At 44.3% G+C, this 25,838-nt stretch overlaps 1 protein-coding gene across 1 annotated transcript in view; it reads left to right on the forward strand.

The window, feature by feature from the left end:
- Window positions 1–10,104: 10,104 nt before the first annotated feature.
- Window positions 10,105–25,838, forward strand: part of LOC136625182 (interferon-induced GTP-binding protein Mx2-like) — a 94,974-nt gene continuing 79,240 nt past the window's right edge. The window contains exon 1 of the mRNA XM_066599198.1: window positions 10,105–10,336. Coding sequence (XP_066455295.1) covers window positions 10,290–10,336 — 47 coding nt within the window. The 5' untranslated portion in view covers window positions 10,105–10,289. The remainder of the gene's footprint in view (window positions 10,337–25,838) is intronic.

The raw sequence follows: 25,838 nt of genomic DNA on the forward strand, positions 1-25,838 counted from the left end.
TTCTTTTGCCCGTGGACATGAGGCCTTAGGCCTCATGTCCACGGGCAAATTAAGAAATAAAATATGGAGCGTTTTTCCCGCACACGGATCCGCGCCCCATGGGGATGCATTGACCACCCGCGGGTAGATAAATACCCGCGGATGGTCAATAAAAGTGAATAGAAAAATTTATGGAGCATGAAAAAAAATGGACATGCTCCATTTTAGTGCGGATCACGCATGCGGGAGCTTATAGAGCACATAGCTCAATTGATCTCCCGCATGAAAAATAAAAGACAATTACAGTGCATCTGCAGCCCAAATCCGTAGCGGATCTGATTTTCCCCGTGGACATGAGGCCTTACAGTGGTTTCAATTTTTTTTCATTTTTGATGTGACGACTGGGAAAAGGGGAATTTTTAGAACTTTATTTTACTCAATTTTTCTTTTGTCCCTAAACGGGACTTTAATTTGCAGTAATTTTATCACTCATACAATATATTACAATACAATATCATAGTACTGTGTTAGGGCTTATTCAGACGACCGTATATCAGCCGGGTATTCACACTGGCCAATATACGTTGTCCCTCTCTGCAGGGAGAGGAGGCTAGAAGAGCCAGCAGTCAACTGAGCTCCCACCCCCTCTCCACCAACTCTCCACCCCCACTGCACTATTTGCAATGAGAGGAGGTGGGATGGGGGCGGACCTAATTCTGAGAACTTAGCCCCGCCCCATCCCACCTCCTCTCATTGCAAATAGTACAGAGAGGCGGAGAGCGGGTAGAGAGTTGGCAGAGAGGGGGGCGGGAGCTCAGAGCACTGCTCCTGGCTCTTCCAGCCTCCTCCCCCTGCATAGAGGGATGCCGTATATTAGCCGGCGTGAATACCCAGCCGATATACGGTCGTCTGAATAAGCCCTTATACTGTATGCTGACTAGCATTTATGGCAGCCTTGTGGACCTTCAGAAGGCTCCAGGCTGCCATGACAGCTGAACAGCAACTCACAATCTCCTTGCGAGGGGGGCTGTTGGAAGGGGTTAATGACTAAGGCATTTTGTACCTAAACTGCCAGACACAATGGAGCAGTTTTATCATTGTACTTTTACCAGTCCTCTGGCTTTCCAAATAGCGAGAACTTTCTTGTTTTTCTATGTACTTTAATATATGATGGGTGCTGAAGCTGACTGTGATCTCTAAGGCTACATTCACACAAGCACAATATTGGGCTGAGAAACTCGCTTTTGAATAAAATTCACATCGCATTGCTTCTGTGGAATTGCAATCCTCACATGTGCACAAGAACAAAAAATTGCCAGTGTGAATGAATCCATTCAAAAGAATGGATTTCCTATTCATTGCGAGATTTTTTTTCACATCGCACAAAAGTTGCGTGAGAATACCGTTCATATGAATTAGCCCTAATAGCAAGACAACTGCAGTCGGAGTGACTGCCGAGCTCAATCATCATTTCCTGTATCCTGTGTTGACCATTAAGGGACCTAAAGCCACAGCTTAGGGACTTTTCACAGAGGACGGAATATTCGCAGCAGCGCTGCAGTATATGCCCTCCTGCGGTATATTCAGTCCCGCGGCAGATTTTGGTACAGTATTGAAAATAGAATAATCCTGCCGGCAACTCCACATCAAAATTCGCGGTGAGCAGTGCAGAATTCAACTCAACTAGGCCAATGTCTTGGCATCAGAACTGGGACATGTGCTGTAGGCACACACCCGGGGTACTGGAGGGTAAGAGTCTCAGCCCCAGATTCCTTGTGATGTCCCCGAGGAAGCATAGGAAAACAAGCTAGACTGACTTTGGCGGTTTTGCATTCAATGCTGGTTGTAGACAAAGTGTGGCCCTGGGCAAAATTATTAGTGGGGTCAAAGATACAGAAATATTCTTGCAACAGCACATCACATTCAGTCATCTCAAGTGTCAGTGTGCAGAGTGCTGCGGAGCCGGACTCTACTGCTTCCGGGAACATTGTTGGGCTTATAGAAGATGAGGAGTAATGAGATCCTGGGTAGCGGGGCCACCAGACCTGAAGCATGGTTACAATACCTTCAGATCAAGCACTTTATCCAGTCTCAGGGATCTATGGATGTTCTCCGGTCTCCTCTCTCTCAGTTTGAACAACTTTGTATGTTTCCCACACTGATTAAATCGGGGGTCTCAGTGATTTACCACCTCCTTGTGCTGGCAGAGACCCATAACGATACAGTTAGATGTGTGGCGAACTGGGGAAATCTTTTTCAGAAGAGGACTGGCTTAGGTCCTTCACACCCTCACAATTTCATCCAAATTCAAAGAAACCAATTATAAGCTACTGTTCCAGTGGTATAGAACACCCACAAGTCTGGCCAAAATATACCCCCAGACCCCGGACACCTGCTGGCATTGCTCTTAGGGAAGAGGCAGTTTCCTCCATATATGGTGGGATTGCCCATTGATCTCCCCCCTATGGCGAGATATAACAAACCTCTATAACGCGATTTTTAGAGACCCGGTGGTCTTTACGCCGGAAGCAGCCCGGTTATCTATACTCCCTGGCTCCATAGCCAAAAACAAAAAAAGCCCACTCAAATTCTTCCTAATAGCCCTGAGACAAATAATTGCAAGGCTCTGGAAGTCGTCCTCGCCCCCCCACAAGAATCTTATGGCTGGAAACTATGGACCATATAGCCCAAATGGAAGAAATAATCGCTCTTGATGAAAACAGAAGAGAAATGTTTTACTCAGCTTGGTCGGCCTGGATACTCTTCCGCAACTCAAAGGATCTGAAGATCTGGCTTAACTTTTTTTCTACTTCCATTGTCCAAGCAATGCCAAATGTAAGCTGTTCTGGTGATGCCGTTGGCTCTTCCCACTTCCCCTCCCCTACAATCCCCCCCCTCCCGACCTTCTAGTCTCTCTCTCAGTCAATCTTTTTTCTTGTCTTTTTCTCTATCTCTTTCTTATCTTTCTACTTTGATATCTTGATATTTTGATATTTTATTATATTTTTCTCTCACAAAACTATGTGGAAGACACTTAGTGATACCAGAACATGTAAGAAGTCTACGATATGGTGATAATGTACTTAAAAACCCAATAAAAATACTTTGAACGATAGAAGATGAGGAGCACAAGTCCCAAACTTACTGTATGCCCACCCCACACACACACAGATACAAATTATTCATGTACATAAGCAGTTACCAAATAATTCCATCATACAAGGCCCAACAAATACCACCATACCATGACCACTACATAGTAAGTAATCTTATCAGATGATGGACAGATGAAAGCGAAAAGCCACTTGATGGATTGAACCTCTAATGGAACATAAATAAAAATACACTATACAAAGACCTATATTATCCTCATATAGTGGTGGATACCCATCTGCACAGGCATATATCCAGATCATACCCTCTCTGAGTGGAGTTATTTATGTTCATTTTTTTCTTCATTCAGCCAGACCGCCATGATGGCCACCAAAACATGAAGATATGCTCCCCATGACTGAAGAACCTGTACTGTATCTGTAAGTGCTTGCCTTCTTCAGTTTGTCCCTCCTGGTTCTCTGTACCCCCCTGTGTTGCATAACCCCTCCCTTTCCTCCTGCTGGGGAGTTTCCTGTCTATAGCTTATGTCTTAGGTCTCTACTCTGTGCTTTGGCTAACCATCACTCTTTTTACCTACTGCTGAATGTGCATTCTACAAGATACCTGAATAAACCCTGGAATCTTCTCACATGCCTCTGCAGTCGAGTTGGATGCTGTCTGACAACATATACCTACTGTGAGTACTGGTTCATAACTACAAGAGAAGTTACTTCAGCCGATACGCTTACAGCCATGTTATTGAGTCAGAATAGTAAAAAGAGTGTATAAATACAGCCAGACACTGCTGTAAAGACTCCTCCAGCAGCTCCACATACAACCACAGCTGCAGCTCATAATCTCCCACCAAGCTATAACTCTCCTCAGTGTTACCTCCATCCGGGGTGCTGCATCATGGCTGAAGGACACTCTGAGGCACAAGCTAGCATGGACCCTAGCCTGCAGTCTAGTGAGAGAGACAGGCGCTCTACTAAGCCAACCTGGAAAGTTAGAGAGAACCTTGAAAGTCTCAAGCAGGAACTTTCCTCTGACATTTTAAAACTGTGGGAAACATTACTAAGTCATGTCTCCAACATTCAGCAGAGTCTGTCTTCACTCCATGTGTCACCACTAGAGGGAGCCCTGCAACAGCTTCGTGCAACGTATGAACATTATAATATAAAAGTCCAGGAGTATGAAAATGCTTTGAGAAAATTAAACACAGAGGATTCCATAGAGGAATTGCAAAGCTTCCAACATCTCAGTGTAGGAAGAGACAGCTTAGTACGCGACATTAAGTCTAAGACAGAAGTGAGAATTGCGCAACTTCAGAAGGTGTCATCTCACATTTCTGACTCTACCAGGCACTCCAAGCGTACATCTAGGTCACGATCTTCAAAGCATTCCACCCTCAGTGAGCAGCTTCTAAAAGCACGCGTAGAAGCGGAAGCGACTAAGATACAGGCCGTCTTTGCGCAGAAGAAAGCGGAAGTGGAAGCTGCGCATAAGGAAGCAGAAGCGGAAGTGGAAGCTGCACATAGAAAAGCAGAAGTGGAAGCTGCACATAGAAAGGCGGAAATAGAGGCTCTGGAGAAACAATGCGAACATGCTACAGCCGTAGCAAGGTTAAGAGTTTTAGAACAAGCCACGAGTCAGAGCGAAAGAGACAGCATTGACTTCAGCGGAATGGATGCAGAGGAACCTCTCAAGCGTACAAGAGACTATGTACTAAGCCAATGCTTCAATTCCCCACCTGCCGCAAACATTCCAGACAAAACAGACGTCTCTCCAGAGCGGCAGGCCGCACATCCTTCCACAGCACCAGGCATGCAAAGTCAGCACAGAACTCCGCTCGTTCCTCACACCAACCTTCCATCCTATATGGAGCACCAAGGCTCTGCACCCCAGCAAGCTCAATATACCGGTATTCATGGACAATTCAAAATACCAGCGGTTCTCCAAACCTCTAGCAATTACATGGTTCCATATCCACATGTCACCAAACCTATGGACTTCAAACCAGCTCCCAGGCTGAATACCCTGGCAGCCCCATATGTACCTACGTCTCTCATGCAAAACACCACAAACGATGTGATTAGCACCACTCAACCAATTTCACACCTGAAGTCAGAGAAAACCGACATGTCAGAGTTTGCAAAATACATGGTACGTCGTGAGCTCACCAAGACAGGACTGATAAGGTTCGACGACCAGCCTGAGAATTACAGAGGCTGGAAATGTGCCTTCAGAACTGCAACTCACGATCTCGGCATTACTGCTTCGGAAGAACTAGATCTACTGATCCGGTGGCTTGGCCCACAGTCTACAGAACGAGTAAAGAGACTCAGATCTGTCCACATTGAAAATCCAGCAGCAGGCCTTGCAGCCGCTTGGGAGAGACTGGAGAGAACCTATGGTAGTCCTGAAGCAATAGAAAACGCTCTGTTCAAACGTCTGCAAGCCTTTCCAAGGATATCTGGTAAAGACAATCAGAAATTCCAAGAGCTCTGTGACTTACTGCTAGAGCTACAGCTGGCCAAGGGAGACACTCACCTACCTGGCCTCAGTTACCTGGACACTGCTCGTGGAGTAAACCCAATCGTGTCAAAGCTGCCATACAACCTTCAAGAGAAGTGGACCGCTCTGGGGTCAAGATATAAGAGAGAAAATCAAGTCTCCTTTCCTCCATTTTCCTACTTCTGTGAGTTCATCAAAAACATTGCAGAATCCAAGAACGATCCAAGCTTCTCCTATGAGGAATCCAATCCCGGTCCACATCCATTCAAGTCTGACAACCCACGCATCGACTACAAAGGCCGCAGAGGTCCAGTGTCAGTAAAAAAGACTGATATTTTTCCCTCTACTTTGTCAGCTTCACAGGGAGTCAGTTACAAGAGCAATCAAGATGAAAAGGTTGAAAACCCTAATCGCCTGTGTCCCTTACATAAGAAGCCTCATCCCCTCAAGAAGTGCATCGGCTTCAGGAAGAAACCACTCCAGGAACGCAAGGAGCTTCTAAAGAAGTTTGGGGTATGTTTCAGATGTTGCGCTTCTACTGAACACATTGCTAAAGACTGTAAAAATGCCATCAAATGCATTGAGTGTGGTTGTGAAGATCATGTACAAGCTCTTCACCCATCTCAACCTAGAACCGCACCAGCTACAAGTTTCCCTACCCCACCAACGTACGGCGGGGAGAACACAGATCAAGCAGCAAGTCCTACCACTGTATCTTCTTCATGCACAGAAGTCTGTGGAGAAGGCATTTGTGACCAGTCCTGTGCAAGGATATGCCTAGTCGATGTGTACCCCCAGGGTCAACCAGAAAGGACTATGAAGGTGTACACCATCCTCGATGACCAGAGCAACCGATCACTTGCAAGGTCAGAACTCTTTGATTTGTTTAACATAAAGGGAGATGTTTACCCATACACCTTGGGTACATGTAGTGGAGTGACAGAGGTCTCGGAGAGAAGAGCCAGCGGACTTGTAGTAGCCTCTCTTAAGGGCAATCTTGAGATACCCTTGCCCACACTTGTTGAATGTAATCAGATACCATCCAATAGGGGAGAGATCCCTACACCAGAGGCCGCTTTCCATCATCCCCACCTAAGGGCTATAGCTAACGAAATACCAGCCCTTGACAAGAGCGCAGAGATCCTACTTCTGCTGGGTAGAGACATTCTTAGGGTGCACAAAATACGTCAGCAAATTAATGGACCTCATGATGCACCATTTGCCCAGCGCCTTGACTTAGGATGGGTCATCATAGGCAATGTCTGTATAGACAAGATGAAAAAGCCAACCAAGATTTCCTCATTTAAAACACACATCTTGCCAAATGGTCGCGGTACTTATTTTCATCCATGCCCACACCATTATCGGGTGAAGGAGAAACTGACTAACAGTAAGTGGCACCACGACCAACAAGACAGTACAAACACTTTCCTCTGGGATGACAGTCTTGGATCAACAGTGTTCAATACAACAAGTGACGATAACAAGTTGGCACCTGCTAGAGAAGACATTGAATTTCTCAAGGTCATGGAAAGGGAATTCACCCAAGATGACTCCAATAGCTGGGTAGCTCCCTTACCCTTCCGTTCTCCAAGAGTAAAGCTACCTAACAATAGGCAGCAAGCTACCACTAGATTCTGCTCTCTGAAACGCACTCTTGAGAGAAAACCAGTAATGAAAAAACATTTCGTAGACTTCATGCAGAAGGTATTCGATAGAGACCATGCAGAACCTGCGCCACCGGTAAGGGAAGGAGAAGAATGCTGGTACCTTCCGTCCTTTGGCGTGTATCACCCCCGCAAGCCTGAACAAATCAGAGTTGTGTTTGATTCCAGTGCTCAGCATGAAGGTGTCTCTCTCAACAACCTTCTCCTCACAGGCCCTAACCTAAACAACAGCCTCATGAGCGTTCTAATTCGCTTCAGACAAGAACCCGTTGCGGTTATCGCTGACATCCAGCAGATGTTCCATTGCTTCATCGTTAAGGAAGATGACAGAAACTATCTCAGGTTCCTATGGCACAAGGACAATGATGTCAGCAAAGAAGTCATAGATTACCGGATGAAGGTACATGTCTTTGGCAACAGTCCATCACCTGCTGTAGCAATCTATGGACTGAGGAGGACAGCCCAAGAAGGTGAGAAGGAGCACGGATCGGATGCTCGGCAATTCGTCGAGAAGAACTTCTACGTAGACGACGGACTTAAATCCTTACCCACAAGCGCAGAGGTGATTGATCTCCTCACCAGAACCAAGGAAATACTGTCTGCCACAAACCTTAGGCTTCACAAGATTACCTCCAACAGCAAGGAAGTAATGAAGGCCTTTCCATCTGACGATCATGCAATCAACTTGCGGGACCTTGACCTCAGCTCTGAGGTTCTTCCTATACAACGCAGCCTAGGATTGCTCTGGAATATCGAACAAGATACATTTATATTTCAAGTATTAGCTTGCGACAAACCTTTCACCAAGCGTGGAGTTTTATCGGTCGTGAACAGTTTTTATGATCCTCTCGGATTCATAGCCCCCATCACTATTCAGGGCAAGATACTTCTGAGACAGCTTACTACTGAGAATATGGATTGGGACGCTCCCTTACCTGTTGAGAAACAACAAAGGTGGGAAAAATGGAAAAGGTCCTTGAAAGTATTAGAACAACTCCAAGTACCGCGCTGTTATGCTCCCAGTTCTCTTTCAGCTGCTGTCAAAAGGGAAATACACATCTTCTCTGATGCATCAATGGAAGCCATAGCCGCAGTGGCCTATCTGAAGATCTCAGAAACCAACAATGAGCTACACTGTGGATTCGTACTAGGTAAGGCCAAACTAACCCCAAAACCTGCGCATTCCATACCAAGACTTGAACTCTGTGCAGCCGTGCTAGCAGTAGAGATCGCCGAAGTGATAAGGGATGAAATGGACATCGCATTTGATTCATTCACCTTTTACACAGACAGTAAGGTTGTTCTCGGTTATATACACAACCAAACAAAACAATTCTACGTGTATGTAGGACACCGAGTAGAAAGGATCAGAAGTTTCTCCACCCCTAACCAGTGGCATTACATCCCTACAGAACTTAATCCGACACCACCATGATCAAGTGCATCACCAAGGCAGACAGTTCACTGAAGGTGCCATCAGGTCAGCCGGTTTATGGATCATAGGAATGAAGAGAAGCATTTCCTCCGTACTCCATAAATGTGTCAAGTGTCACAAGCTAAGGGGAAGACAACAACAACAGCAAATGGCGAACCTACCAGCAGATCGGTTGAGTACCGATCCCCCTTTTACTTACGTTGGTGTGGATGTCTTTGGTCCGTGGTCTGTAGTCACACGAAGGACGCGTGGTGGCGCCGCAAATAGCAAAAGATGGGCTGTGCTGTTCACCTGTCTTAGCATTCGTGCAGTACATATTGAAGTGATTGAGTCTATGGATTCTTCCTGTTTCATCAATGCTCTTAGAAGATTCTTCTCCATTTGTGGACCAGTCAAACAGCTGAGGTCCGACTGTGGGACTAACTTCGTAGGAGCCTGCAAGGAACTACAACTAGGCAACTTCTTGCTCAACAATGGATGTACCTGGGTATTTAACCCTCCGCATTCATCTCATATGGGAGGAGCTTGGGAGCGCATGATTGGCGTTACAAGAAGAATACTTGATTCAATGTTAATGGATCACAAGTCGTTGATACTCACTCATGAAACAATGGTCACCCTTTTTGCTGAGGTTTCTGCTATCATCAACGCAAGACCACTAGTCCCGGTATCTTCAGACCCTGATTCTCCATTTATTCTTACTCCAGCCACGCTCCTCACCCAGAAAATTGGGACTGCTACTATTCCTCCAGGCAACTGTGACTGTAGTGACATTTACAGACGTCAGTGGAAACAAGTTCAACATCTCTCCAATGTGTTCTGGCACCGTTGGAAGATGGAGTATCTACACACCCTTCAAAGTCGTCAGAAGTGGCAGACTCCAAAACCCAATCTCCAGGTTGGTGATCTTGTTCTTCTGAAAGACAAAGAGGTTCACCGGAACGAATGGCCCATGGGTCTCGTCACCAAGGTCATCCCTAACGACGATGGGAAAATTCGAAAAGTGGAAGTCAAGTGACAAAAGGAGGCACTGTAAGAGTTTTCTTCCGTCCAATCAGTGAACTAGTACTTCTTCTTCCAAGGAAGGAAGTCAGCTAAGGAAGCTTGATTATCCTACACAGCTCATGGCGGGGAGCATATCACCGGAGACTGCAACCGAGAGAAACTGAAGAAGTCCACCTGTGGATTACCTTTGCCACAACAGTTGATTTGTTCATTTATTATTGCTGTTGCATTCGTTTACTTGTTTTTTAGGTTAAACAAGAATTTCTGGACTTTGAAGGACATTACGTCAAAACAGTATTCAGTGAAATCTAAAGATTTCAGACGGGGAGTGTCATGTCTCATCTACCTGACTCTATTCATTGACATGTATAACCTGTACTGTATCTGTAAGTGCTTGCCTTCTTCAGTTTGTCCCTCCTGGTTCTCTGTACCCCCCTGTGTTGCATAACCCCTCCCTTTCCTCCTGCTGGGGAGTTTCCTGTCTATAGCTTATGTCTTAGGTCTCTACTCTGTGCTCTGGCTAACCATCACTCTTTTTACCTACTGCTGAATGTGCATTCTACAAGATACCTGAATAAACCCTGGAATCTTCTCACATGCCTCTGCAGTCGAGTTGGATGCTGTCTGACAACATATACCTACTGTGAGTACTGGTTCATAACTACAAGAGAAGTTACTTCAGCCGATACGCTTACAGCCATGTTATTGAGTCAGAATAAGGGTCCTGGATTGCTATTTATTGGCTCAGAACAAAAAAGAACAACATAATACAATACCTTAAAAGAAATATTGTAATATACAAAACATTAAAGTACTGTATCCAACTTTATAGAAATAAATTCACAAATTCAAAAAGGGAATGACTTCCAACCAGGTACAAGGTATGGGTCGCCCCAGTTACAGGAATATCCTCCCCAGGCCCAAAGAGAAAGACCTTGGGGTGCATGATTCTTGGGGACCCCAAGTAGGATACTATTAGTATGAGAACATCACACCGATAATCCTGTAGAGGACTACATTGCCAAAACATATATCCTCATCAATTAAACACAGCGGGCAGGTTGCTGAATGTGACAAACCCATGACATGCAAACAAGAAGGAATACAGTAGATTCAATAAAAAACTTTAACTTGTACCAGTTTATCTCTAACACTGACAAGAGGAGGGCCAGAGCTAACCAGTATTTCGCCAATTTACTCCAAGTCTGGAATATCAGAGTTCCATTTCTGAAGGGCCTTCTCTTTTAATGGAGCAAGGTTTCCTGCTCGTGACGCCAAGCGTGCCTTTGGAGCAGACAGGGTCAGTTCTTTGGGTAAGGAAAGATGGCGAGGTAAACTCTTCCATGGTCACTGGTGGCTCTACCATCTTCTCCCTCACAACTCCCGAATCACAGTCAGCCCAGCAGCACGCAGGACCTGGTATAATGGTGCTGGATCTAATTATTACCTGTTTGTCTTCGTGACACTAGTGCCCCTTTGTAGTGAATGAAGTAAATAACAAAGTCCACAATCAAGGAAATAGTTTTAAACTGGAGGCACATGGTTTTCTTTTACTTGAACAGTCAAATGCAAATTTCTTCATCACATGACATTAAACAGTCCTAGGCATAACAATGAAAACAAACCTTCTCCTTATGCTTCCCTCATCAAGTTTGTATCCAGACGTCACTCCTTCCTTTGAATATCCGCAGTTTGTGAAACATAGGGGTCAAGGCTCCCCTGCAAATCGCAATGTCGCCTCTGGAGTCAATGGAGTATGAGGTAATGCCTCAGGTCTATCTGCCACCGGGATCCACGGTAGCAGTCGCAAGTGGGGCCAGATCAGAGTTTCTTCCAAGCCCACCCATTGCTTTGAAGCAGCATGGTGGTGCCAATCTACCAGTCTGGTGAGGACCGCAGTCCAATAGTAGATTTTGAGGTCCCGTAGACCGACTCCCCCCCCTGTGCTTTGTGCGTGACATTGTCTGATAGCTGATACGGCTCTTTTTCCCTCATGTCCACGGGCAAATTAAGAAATAAAATATGGAGCGTTTTTCCCGCACGCGGATCCGCGCCCCATGGGGATGCATTGACCACCCGCGGGTAGATAAATACCCGCGGATGGTCAATAAAAGTGAATAGAAAAATTTCTGGAGTATGAAAAAAAATGGACATGCTCCATTTTAGTGCGGATCACGCATGCGGGAGCTTATAGAGCACATAGCTCAATTGATCTCCCGCATGAAAAATAAGACAATTACAGTGCATCCGCAGCCCAAATCCGTAGCGGATCTGATTTTCCCCGTGGACATGAGGCCTTACAGTGGTTTCAATTTTTTTTCATTTTTGATGTGACGACTGGGAAAAGGGGAATTTTTAGAACTTTATTTTACTCAATTTTTCTTTTGTCCCTAAACGGGACTTTAATTTGCAGTAATTTTATCACTCATACAATATATTACAATATCATAGTACTGTGTTAGGGCTTATTCAGATGACCGTATATCAGCCGGGTATTCACACTGGCCAATATACGTTGTCCCTCTCTGCAGGGAGAGGAGGATAGAAGAGCCAGCAGTCAACTGAGCTCCCACCCCCTCTCCACCAACTCTCCACCCCCACTGCACTATTTGCAATGAGAGGAGGTGGGATGGGGGCGGACCTAATTCTGAGAACTTAGCCCCGCCCCATCCCACCTCCTCTCATTGCAAATAGTACAGAGAGGCGGAGAGCGGGTAGAGAGTTGGCAGAGAGGGGGGCGGGAGCTCAGAGCACTGCTCCTGGCTCTTCCAGCCTCCTCCCCCTGCAGAGAGGGATGCCGTATATCGGCCGGCGTGAATACCCAGCCGATATACGGTCGTCTGAATAAGCCCTTATACTGTATGCTGACTAGCATTTATGGCAGCCTTGTGGACCTTCAGAAGGCTCCAGGCTGCCATGACAGCTGAACAGTAACTCACAATCTCCTTGCGAGGGGGGCTGTTGGAAGGGGTTAATGACTAAGGCATTTTGTACCTAAACAGCCAGACACAATGGAGCAGTTTTATCATTGTACTTTTACCAGTCCTCTGGCTTTCCAAATAGCGAGAACTTTATTGTTTTTCTATGTACTTTAATATATGATGGGTGCTGAAGCTGACTGTGACCTCTAAGGCTACATTCACACAAGCACAATATTGGGCTGAGAAACTCGCTTTTGAATAAAATTCACATCGCATTGCTTCTGTGGAATTGCAATCCTCACATGTGCACAAGAACAAAAAATTGCCAGTGTGAATGAATCCATTCAAAAGAATGGATTTCCTATTCATTGCGAGATTTTTTTTCGCATCGCACAAAAGTTGCGTGAGAATACCGTTCATATGAATTAGCCCTAATAGCAAGACAACTGCAGTCGGAGTGACTGCCGAGCTCAATCATCATTTCCTGTATCCTGTCTTGACCATTAAGGGACCTAAAGCTACAGCTTAGGGACTTTTCACAGAGGACGGAATATTCGCAGCAGCGCTGCAGTATATGTCCTCCTGCGGTATATTCAGCCCCGCGGCAGATTTTGGTACAGTATTGAAAATAGAACAATCCTGCCGGCAACTCCACATCAAAATTCGCGGTGAGCAGTGCAGAATTCAACTCAACTAGGCCAATGTCTTGGCATCAGAACTGGGACATGTGCTGTAGGCACACACCCGGGGTACTGGAGAGTAAGAGTCTCAGCCCCAGATTCCTTGTGATGTCCCTAAGGAAGCATAGGAAAACAAGCTAGACTGACTTTGGCGGTTTTGCATTCAATGCTGGTTGTAGACAAAGTGTGGCCCTGGGCAAAATTATAAGTGGGGCCAAAGATACAGAAATATTCTTGCAACAGCACATCACATTCAGTCATCTCAAGTGTCAGTGTGCAGAGTACTGTGGAGCCGGACTCTACTGCTTCCGGGAACATTGTTGGGCTTATAGAAGATGAGGAGTAATGAGATCCTGGGTAGCGGGGCCACCAGACCTGAAGCATGGTTACAATACCTTCAGATCAAGCACTTTATCCAGTCTCAGGGATCTATGGATGTTCTCCGGTCTCCTCTCTCTCAGTTTGAACAACTTTGTATGTTTCCCACACTGATTAAATCGGGGGTCTCAGTGATTTACCACCTCCTTGTGCTGGCAGAGACCCATAATGATACAGTTAGATGTGTGGGGAACTGGGGAAATCTTTTTCAGAAGAGGACTGGCTTAGGTCCTTCACACCCTCACAATTTCATCCAAATTCAAAGAAACCAATTATAAGCTACTGTTCCAATGGTATAGAACACCCACAAGTCTGGCCAAAATATACCCCCAGACCCCGGACACCTGCTGGCATTGCTCTTAGGGAAGAGGCAGTTTCCTCCATATATGGTGGGATTGCCCATTGATCTCCCCCCTATGGCGAGATATAACAAACCTCTATAACGCGATTTTTAGAGACCCGGTGGTCTTTACGCCGGAAGCAGCCCGGTTATCTATACTCCCTGGCTCCATAGCCAAAAACAAAAAAAGCCCACTCAAATTCTTCCTAATAGCCCTGAGACAAATAATTCCAAGGCTCTGGAAGTCTTCCTCGCCCCCCCCCCCCCCCGAGAATCTTATGGCTGGAAACTATGGACCATATAGCCCAAATGGAAGAAATAATCGCTCTTGATGAAAACAGAAGAGAAATGTTTTACTCAGCTTGGTCGGCCTGGATACTCTTCCGCAACTCAAAGGATCTGAAGATCTGGCTTAACTTTTTTTCTACTTCCATTGTCCAAGCAATGCCAAATGTAAGCTGTTCTGGCGATGCCGTTGGCTCTTCCCACTTCCCCTCCCCTACAATCCCCCCCCTCCCGACCTTCTAGTCTCTCTCTCAGTCAATCTTTTTTCTTGTCTTTTTCTCTATCTCTTTCTTATCTTTCTACTTTGATATCTTGATATTTTTATATTTTATTATATTTTTCTCTCACAAAACTATGTGGAAGACACTTCGTGATACCAGAACATGTAAGAAGTCTACGATATGGTGATAATGTACTTAAAAACCCAATAAAAATACTTTGAACGATAGAAGATGAGGAGCACAAGTCCCAAACTTACTGTATGCCCACCCCACACACACACAGATACAAATTATTCATGTACATAAGCAGTTACCAAATAATTCCATCATACAAGGCCCAACAAATACCACCATACCATGACCACTACATAGTAAGTAATATTATCAGATGATGGACAGATGAAAGCGAAAAGCCACTTGATGGATTGAACCTCTAATGGAACATAAATAAAAATACACTATACAAAGACCTATATTATCCTCATATAGTGGTGGATACCCATCTACACAGGCATATATCCAGATCATACCCTCTCTGAGTGGAGTTATTTATGTTCATTTTTTTCTTCATTCAGCCAGACCGCCATGATGGCCACCAAAACATGAAGATATGCTCCCCATGACTGAAGAGGGTCCTGGATTGCTATTTATTGGATCAGAACAAAAAAGAACAACATAATACAATACCTTAAAAGAAATATTGTAATATACAAAGCAAGTACTATATCCAACTTTATAGAAATAAATTCACAAATTCAAAAAGGGAATGACTTCCAACCAGGTACAAGGTACGGGTCGCCCCAGTTACAGGAATATCCTCCCCAGGCCCAAAGAGAAAGACCTTGGGGTGCATGATTCTTGGGGACCCCAAGTAGGATGCTATTAGTATGAGAACATCACACCGATAATCCTGTAGAGGACTACATTGCCAAAACATATACCCTCATCAATTAAACACAGCGGGCAGGTTGCTGAATGTGACAAACCCATGACATGCAAACAAGAAGGAATACAGTAGATTCAATAAAAAACTTTAACTTGTACCAGTTTATCTCTAACACTGACAAGAGGAGGGCCAGAGCTAACCCGTATTTCGCCAATTTACTCCAAGTCTGGAATATCAGAGTTCCATTTCTGAAGGGCCTTCTCTTTTAATGGAGCAAGGTTTCCTGCTTGTGACGCCAAACGTGCCTTTGGAGCAGACAGGGTCAGTTCTTTGGGTAAGGAAAGATGGCGAGGTAAACTCCTCATGGTCACTGGTGGCTCTACCATCTTCTCCCTCACAACTCCCGAATCACAGTCGGCCCAGCAGCACACAGGACCTGGTATAATGGTGCTGGATCTAATTATTACCTGTTTGTCTTCGTGACACTAGTGCCCCTTTGTAGTGAATGAAGTAAATAACAAAGTCCACAATCAAGGAAATAGTTTTAAACTGGAGGCACATGGTTTTCTTTTACTTGAACAGTCAAATGCAAATTTCTTCATCACATGACATTAAACACTCCTAGGCATAACAATGAAAACAAACCTTCTCCTTATGCTTCCCTCATCAAGTTTGTATCCAGAAGTCACTCCTTCCTTTGAATATCCGCAGTTTGTGAAACATAGGGGTCAAGGCTCCCCTGCAAATCGCAATGTCGCCTCTGGAGTCAATGGAGTATGAGGTAATGCCTCAGGTCTATCTGCCACCGGGATCCACGGTAGCAGTCGCAAGTGGGGCCAGATCAGAGTCGCCTCCAAGCCCACCCATTGCTTTGAAGTGGCATGGTGATGCCAATCTACCAGTCTGGTGAGGACCGCAGCCCAATAGTAGATTTTGAGGTCCGGTAGACCGACTCCCCCCCTGTGCTTTGTACGTGACATTGTCTGATAGCTGATACGGCTCTTTTTCCCTCCCCACACAAATCTGCGGAACAGTTGCTGGCTCTGCCTGAAATAGTGCACCGGCACCCTAATCGGCAGTGCCTGGAATAGGTATAGAAATTTGGGGGGAATATGAGTGTTAAAAATGGGGGTCACCTCTATTTTCAACATGTATATTCGCCTGAACCAGCTAAGCTGTTTAGCCGCATACCTGTTCACCTCTTTTGTCACCTTTTCCAGCAGAGGGACATAATTAAGATGTGTATCCCTAGGTATTGGATAGAGGTTGAACGCCATTTAAAATCAAATTGATCCGCTAGACGGGCTACCTCTCTGGGTGGGAGAGAAATGTTCATGGCCTCTGATTTGTGTAAATTAACCTTGAAGTTGCTCAGGTGTCCAAACTTAAAGAATTCCCGCAAAATTGCCGGAAATGAAATGCGTGGGTGAGCGATGAAAAGGAGAGGATTGTCTGCATACAAGGCCATCTTATAGAGCTGGGTCCCAATCTACACACCCCACACATCTGGGTTATTCCTCAGGGCCACAGCCAAATGCCCCATGACAATGGCATACAGAAGAGGGGACAGGGGGCAGCCCTGTGTTGTTCCATTCCTAATAGGTACTGGGTCCGACAGGAGGCGGTCAACCCGGTATCTGCGCTGACAGGCTCCCATACAATGCCAGAATCCAACTCAGAAATCTAGGCCCCAGGCCTAAGTGGTAAGTGGTTTATGTGAAGTCCATGTATTGTATTGAATGTGTTGTAATTGACTTGATAAAGACCGCAGACAGCGGTTGAAACGTTGAATAATGTGGATGCAATAAAGAACATGTCTTTTTAGGATGACCAAAAGACCCTAAAGTTAATATTGTTCCCTATTGCATAATTTCTATGATGCAAATGTTTTAGATCTCCAGTGGTTATGGCCATACCACTTTCATACACGCTGTCGTAAATAATGCTTTGTAAAGAAAGGGGCAACTTAGGTAGTTTGCATACACCAAGATGGGTATGCTATGATTGGTAACCAGAGGGGGAGTAGGTGTTAAGGTTTCACCTCCATGACTGTACAGTGAGTCCTACAAAAGATTTTTGAGTAACATGTTGAAACTGACCCACTCCGATTTTCTACTCCGTTTAGGAGGTGCCAGGGTCAGCTTGCTTCACTAGATCTTTATCCACGAAACTCTTTTCATTTTATATGGCCGCTTCCTTACTTTTGAACCACCCTGAATACTATTACTAGTAATTATTAGGAAATTATAATACCAGTGTTTCTGGTGGCGCAATGCACCACACGGCAGTGCTACATGCATGTCACACACCTAGCACTGCTACATGTACATCAGATACAGCTCTGCTACATACGTTCTTCAAACCATACAACAGGGATCACAAGCAGCACTCGGGATGAAGGACTTGTGATGACGTCACCGTCATGCTCTGCCCCTGATCACATGGCGGTGAAGTCATCACAGGTCCTTCATCCCTGTGCAGATTACAAGCAGACTGCATCCCCTACAAACCATCTGTGGTCTCAGTTGCTATGGAATACTAACAAACACCTAGCCGGACGTCAGCCGTGTGCGTAAAGGACCTGTGATGACGTCACCATCATGTGATCAGGGGCAGAACATGTAACTCACTCACAAACAGACAGGTGGTTGTTAGTATTTTGATGGGTGGACACTTTTAGGGTGGCTTCATGCACAGCAGTTTTTGGGAAATGCACTTTCAGGTTTTTTTTTTAGCCAAAACCAGAAGTGGATCCAGCATCAAGAAGCGTGCATCTTTCCTTTATAGTTTTCATTTTTCTTTAATCCACTTCTGGCTTTGGCTCAAAAAAGTGCATTCAAAACTGCAAGTATGTGTCCCAAAAAATGTTGTGTGTGAAGCCACCCTTAAACCTTGGTATTATGGGGGAAGAAGTTGTCGCATTGATGGCTTATGTGCATTAAGGCCCATTTAGACGCAATGATCATTGCTCACAATTCGCTCAAAAGCAATCCTTTGAGCAATAATCGCTGTGTCTAAACGCTCGCAGATTGTGCACTTTTTGTGCACTATTCATTTATTGCTGACGTCAATCCCGCTTAAAGTCAGCGATGTGTCTTATCAGATAGCACGCTGAGTTCTCCGCGGGATAGCGCTGATAGTATTCTTTCAGCTGCAGTCCCGTTGGAGAACAATGGAGCTGAATGCAGATAACAGACCTCCAGCTGTTATCTGCATTCAGCAAAAGGCTTCATTTGCACACTAATACGCTACTAAGTAGCTGAGTAGCTACTTTGTAGTTTATGCAAAATGATCGCTCAAAACTGCCGTTCAAGTCATCTTTGGAATGAACTTTGAGCGATCATCTTCCCCTATAAATGGGCCTTTACTGACCTGTAAATAGAGGATAAAGAAAGAGGATAAAGTTCATTATCCTGAGTATTGCGTGTCCCTGCAGCCATCAGAGATCTCCATCTGCTTCTACTCTATGCGGCCGTCTGCAGAGATCTTAAGGCTGGGCACTTCTTACTTCCCACAAGGTGTGGAGTTTCGTTTTCTTTTGTCTATAATGAGGAACACCGTCCTCTTGTGCAAGTTCCCAGTAATTACATAAAGCGGATTCATTCTCTCACTGCCACAACTTCTCTGAGGCTCTGCTGCTACCAGACTCCCACAGACCGAGCTCTGCACACCTGGCAGGTAAGACTGCAGAACTTCCATCTAGAAGACACTCTGCCCGATATAGCGCTCGCCAACGCGCGATCCTTTAGGGCTGTGCGATGCATTTTTGATATTGCGATCCTCACACACGTATTTAACGCGTGTGAAAGGATCGCAAGTGTTTCCCATAAACTTCAATGGGAAAAATCGCACTTGCATGCACATCGCACAGTATGCAAGCGCCATGCGATTTTTATTTTTACAAAGTCCCATAGGAAACAATAGGCGATTCCTCCTGCCGGAACACCCAGAAATAGAACATGCTGCGATTTAAAAGAATGCATTTCATATTTGTACGAGTTTTTAATTCGTGTGAATAAGCCCCAAGACACAGGTTACAGATGGATGCATTCCCGGCCGGATTCTTCTGCGAAAAAATGTATTTTAAGAGCTTATTCACATGAAAGCATTTGCACAGCATATTACGCAGTGAATGGAATCCATTGAAAAGTGATACAATTTTCTTAGATACTTTCTACATATATTCTTCAAAGTTTTGAATATCTCTGCTTGCTGTCATTGAATAGTGACCTTTACTCCCATAAGATAAATCTTTGTCCCGGTCTTCAGATGGATGTAGCGGAGCTCTGCGAAGTGGATTGTAACTGTAATCATTCCTGGACCTCTATGTTCTTCATGAAACTCTTCTGCTATGTTGGGGATTTGGAGCTTTGTGTAAAGCTCTGACCTCGGCATACAGTAGCGGGCAAACGGTTTAGGCGAGTATGGAAAAAATGCTAAAAAGTAAGAATGTTTTCAGAAATAGAAGGGTTAATAGTTTTTTTTGTCATTTAATAAAATGCAAAGTGACTGAAAAAAGAGAAATCTAAATCGCATCAATATTTGCTGTGACCAGCTTTTTCCTCTAGGTACACTTGCACACGGTTTTTGAAGGAGCTCGGCAGGGAGATTGTTGCAGACATCTTGGAGAACTAAGCACAGATCTTCTGCGGATGTCGGCTTGCTCAGATCATTCTGTCTCTTCATGTAATCCCAGAAAACTCGATGATGATGAGATCAGAGCTCTGTGGGGGCAAAATCATAACTTCCAGGACTCCCTGTTCTTCTTTAACCCCTTAGTGACCCACATTTTTTCTTTTTTCCATTTTCGTTTTTTCCTCCCCCCGTAACTCCTTTATTTATCCATCGACGTCGCTGTATGAGGGCTTGTTTTTTGCGGGACGAGTTGTATTTTTCAATGGTGCTATTTAATGTACCATATAATGTACTGAAAAACTTCAAAAAATTCTAAGTGGAGAGAAATGGAAGAAAAAACGACATTCCGCCATCTTTCAATGCGTCCTGTTTCTACAAACTGCAACAAAAACGACGTGATTCTATGGGTCAGTACGATTACTGAGTTGGAATACCAAACTTGTATAGTTTTGGGGGGGTTGTTTTGCTGTACTACTTATATGTATTTTTTAAAGATATTTAATTTTTAAAAATTATTTTCTGGCTCCATCTTCTGCGCACAGTAACTTTTTTATTTTTCCGTCGACATAGTTGTGCGAGGGCTCATTTAATGCGGTACGTCCTGCAATTTCCGTTGGTACCATTCTTGAATACATATGACTTTTTGATTGCTTTTTATTAGATTTTTTCTTGGCAACACTGTGACCTAAAAAACGCATTTGTAGCACTTTTTTTTTTTTTTTTCGGACGACATTCACCGTGCGTGGTAAATAATGCCTTACTTTGATAGATTGGGCTTTTACGGATGTGGCAATACCAAATATGTATTTTTTTATTATTTATTTATTTTTTAATTAGAAATATGGCAACAGGTTTTTTTTTTTTTTTTTAAGTATTATAACTTTTTAAAAAAATAATTAATAAAACTTTAATGTTTTTATTTTTACGTTTTCTTTTATTCCCCAGCGGGGATCACAACTAGCGATGCTTTGATCGCTCCTGCAGTATGATGTAATGCTATAGCATTACATCATACTGCATTCTGACAGGCAGCCTATCAAGCCACCCCACGGGTGCCATTACACTCGCACAGCTCTCCCAATCTCATCGCTGGGGGATGGGGTTTGGGTGGGGGTGGCGTACGTGTTCAGGGGATTTAAATGCCGCTGTCAGATTGGACAGCAGCATTTAAAAGGTTAACAGCCCCAATTGGCCGAGTGGCGCAATCTCCCTCCATACACATCCTCCAAGCGATATCGCTGGATTATTATGCATATGTGACATGAATGCGTGATACGCAGTGAATGGAGGCAATGGAAGTCAATGGACCTTCATTGTTCCGTGCACACCATCGTGTAGATACAGTGTTTACATATGCAAGAGAAATAAATCGCAGCATGTACTACTTTCCTGCGTATGAAACGGAGCCCTTCTATGGCCTCCGTATCGAAATGCGGTCCCTAAGCAGGCATTGCAAGAGGGCAGCATTTTGATACGTGTCCCAGCTCTGCACAAAACGTGGGATTTGAAAGGAAAAAAAATTTAAAATCACACTGCGCATGTCCGTGACGTCAGATTCCCGCACATATGCAGTCTCTGCTGGCAGAGCGAAAGGGCTGCGTATGTGTAAGACAGTAAGGGCGACCCGCGCCGTTTTACCCCCACACCCGTGGACATAAGCCCTTAATCAGAATTTTTAAATAATATTTCTTTGCAGCATTGTTCCACACCTGCCTATAACTTTTGCGCAGTGCTGTAGCTGCGGGATTACACAAAATTGCCCTGAGGAATGCCGATCAGCTGGTTGTACATTTTACTTCTGTTATTGCACTGGAGTATACAGATATGTCAAGAAATTAGAATTAAAAAGCGGAAGGTAAAAGTCCTGTTGTGTAGAAAAAGGGACGTGAACACTGACTATGTGTAGGACAAGCCATCAGCCTGCAGGGGGCTCCACAGGGAAACAAGAGAACACGGATCCTAATAATGGCAGCTGATCCGGGAATGCAGTCACTTTGCAGACCCCGGCAATGTCCTTACTTGAACTTTACACAATCTATAATACAATCTCAGCGTCCGACCGTACCAGTAACGCTATTCTAGTCCCCCAGCAGCAGCCCAGACCTGTTGGAACTTGTCACGCTCTTTGAAAATACATTCTGTAATTGTTAGTTACAAATAAGCTTAATCGTTCTGTTGCAATTGCGTGACTTATTTACTTTCACCTTCGCGGAAACTTGGTGGGATGACTGGAACACAAGGCCTGAAGGATACAACTTATGTATAAGAAACAGACCTAATAAAAGGGGGGGGGGAGGTGTTGTACTGTATGTTAGGAAAACATTCATCTCCACAGAGATTCAAGCTTCCAAGCATGGGAGTTCTGTGGAAACTCTTTGGGTAAGAATACAAGGAGAGAACAACAGAAAGGACGCCATTATAGGCATTTACTATAGGCCACATGGACAAGCAGAAGATATGGATGAACTCTTTCCACATCAGATGGCCAAGCTCTCCAAAAAAGCACAACATAGTGATTGTGGGAGATTTCAACTATCCAGACATTTATTAGGAATCTCTCAGGTAAAAGTAATGGATCCAGCAAATTCTTATCCACTCTTGCTGACAACTTTATCTTCCAAAAGGTTGAAGAGAAAACAAGGGGATCCGCTATCTTGGACCTAATTCTTACCAACAGGGAGGAAATGGTTGAGGAAGTAAGGGTGGCTGGGTCCTTAGGAGGCAGTCATCATGTGATCCTTGGATTTTGGATACAAAAGGGGAGGAAGACCTAAGAAAACTGAGACCTCAAGGTTAGATTTCAGAAAGGCAGATTTTAATGGACTTAGAAACAGGATAAGAAGAATCCAATGGCGGGATGCTTGTAAGGAAAGAAATGTCTAAGAAGGTTGGGAAATATTGCAAAATGAGATTCTCAAAGCACAATCGTTAACAATCCCTAAAAGAAGGAAGAATGGATGGATGAACACAGAACTTACAAAACACATACTAAAAAGGAAGAAGAATATGTTTATCAAATGGAAAGAGGGGAACATAACTAAAGAAGAATATAATGCGGTCTGCAGAAACTGTAGGGCAAGTGTCAGAAAAGCTGATAATGAAGTGAGGCTTGTAAGAGAGGCCAAAATCAATAAAAAAGGGATTTGGGGGGTATGTCAAAAGCAAAAGAAAGGTCAAAGTTACTATAGGATGTTTACAGGATGAAAATGATGGTTAAGAATGATGTTGAGAGGGCCAAACTTTTAAATTCCTATTTTGTATCTGTTTTCTCTCAGAAAGTAAATGTAACATCAATTGATCTTCCCTGTGCTATTGGGGGAATAAAAGAATGCAGGCTACCTGTAAGCAGAGAGATAGTAAGGGAACACTTAGCTAACTTACATGAATTCAAGTCTTAAGGTCCAGATGAATTACATCCTAGGATACTGAAGGAAGCATCAGAGGTGTTGCTGAAATACTCGCCGTCATCTTTGAAAATTCCTGGAGAACAGGAGAAGTCCCAGAAGATTGGAAAAGGGCAAATGTTGTTCCTATCTTTAAAAAAGGGAAGAAGGTGGAGTCAGGAAACTAGAAGAATTGACAACTACGTTGAGTTTGTGAATAAACGTCTAGAAAAGTACCATCGCTTACATTGCTACATGTCACTCAAAATCCATTCCCTACATTCTCATCCGGACTTCTGCCCTGACAACTGTGGTGCTGTGAGTGACGAACATGGAGAGCGATTCCATCAGGATATATAAAAAATGGAATGAAGGTATCAGGGAAAATGGAACGCTTCCTTGCTTGTGGACTACTGTAGGGTAGTGACAAGAGACGCCCCAGAAAAGAAGTACAAGCAACTAGCAAAGAGAATCCGTTCACGTGATTTAGCCCTTGTATTTGAAGTGTATTTATAAAACAAGAGTTAGGCCTACTAAACTCTCTGACTTTATTGTCTGCTTTATCCAGTATGTTTGCTGTCTTCCTGACTTTGTATCAGATCCTGTTTATAGCTTTCCCATCTCTGCTGTCTGCTCTAATCCTGTTTGCAGTCTGGCCTGTTTCATGGTGGCTTGCATCGGTACTTCTGACTCTCGGGGATCAGCTGCCAACCACACTGGGACTATTCCAAGAGGTAAGGGTCTACTCTGTTCCCTGCAGCAAAAGGCCAGATCCCGGAACAGGGGTTAGAGGGTGAATACTGGGGAACCAGCAGGATAACGCCCTTAGGTTTAGCCAAAGGTCAAAGCAGTTGGTTGACGCAATGGGTCTGTACTCGCTGTCCATAACAGGGAGTATTTTTACAGCTTTATAGACCATTTCAATAAATAAGGCCTATTGTATAATTTATGGTAAAATAGTGGTGAAGAATTTAGATGTATGGTGGATCCGAAAGGTCCCCGAAAAATTAAACAAATTGAAACCCATTAGACAAGTACAGTCTAAAGCAAAGAAAGTAAAATTACTGTGAGCACGTGAGACAAGGGAACAATGTAACTAATAACTTGAGAATGAGCGGGAAAGAGCCAGGGCATCAAGGGCTTCAGAGACTCCGAAAGAGCAAGGAGCCAGAATTTAGAGAGAGAAAGAGCCAGGGCATCAAGGGCTTCAGAGACTCCGAAAGAGCAAGAAGCCAGAATTCAGAGAGAGAAAGAGCCAGGGCATTAAGGGCTGCAGAGACCCCGGAACAGCATCAGGCCCAAATTCAGAAAGCGAAAAACAGAGCCAATGCATCAAGGACAGCAAGGCATTCCATTTTGTTGCTGGAAGGTTTTAAAGATGATCCTCACAAGGACAGCGAGCGAATGTTCTTATTAGAAAAATGGACCAAACATGTAGCTACTGACATGCCAAGAAATTTGAACTAAGCCTCCTGAAAGGTGCTGAAGGAGTGGAAACCGGACAACAGCAGGTATAGAAGCTAGCAAGCATCAGTGACATTTGTGCGTTGTTCATCCATCCCGTACTGCAATATCTATCCATCATGGCATGGTGTCTACATACTACATGTTAGACCTTGTTCATACAAGCATGTTTTTAGCGTAGAATAGGTGCGAGAAAAGAACGCGTCTAAAAGAACCAATGGTTACCTAACAAAGATAGGACACGCGTGTGCAAAGCTCGCACCTGAGGTCCGTGCTGCAAGAAAAGATAGGACCCGATCCATCTTTGATGCATTGCTGCGAAGGAGTTTCCATAGACTCCTATGGGAGCAGGATAACACACACCACGCAGCTCCCAATCGAGTGAACGGGCAATTCACTGCTAATTAAGCTCGAGACTTAATAACTGGAAATCCCCCATTTACTCTATTTTTAGTGCAGTATAACTGCAATCTTTTCATGCGCCAATACTGCGCTAAAACCACACTCATGTGAACGAGGCCTTATACTCTGCTGGTACATATGAAGACTGTTCTATACTACACTCTATGATGTCGAAGAATCATAGAGCGGTCGAAGAATCAATCAAAAACCATCGCTTTTGTTTATCGAGCACTGCATTGATTGGCTGAGCAGCGCTCAACAACTAATCAGAGCTATCGCTTTCTGGAGGTGGGATTTATGTGGGCGAAAGAGGACTGCAGGATGCACCACGGAGCTCTGGACAGCAGCAGGAGGACCTGGACTGAGCCTGCTAGGGAAGTATTCCTTTTTGTTCTGTTATGTAATACAGCTAGGGCTTATTTTCGGGGTAGGGCTTTTATTTTAAGCCTCCCTTAAAATCCTTTAAAATAAGGATAGGTCTACTTTTCGGGGAATATCTTACTTACAGGTAAACAGAGTACCTGCTGATCAGTTGTACATGTCTTGAGTG

The sequence above is a fragment of the Eleutherodactylus coqui genome, chromosome 4 (genome assembly GCF_035609145.1).
Source record: "Eleutherodactylus coqui strain aEleCoq1 chromosome 4, aEleCoq1.hap1, whole genome shotgun sequence".
NCBI lineage: Eukaryota > Metazoa > Chordata > Amphibia > Anura > Eleutherodactylidae > Eleutherodactylus > Eleutherodactylus coqui.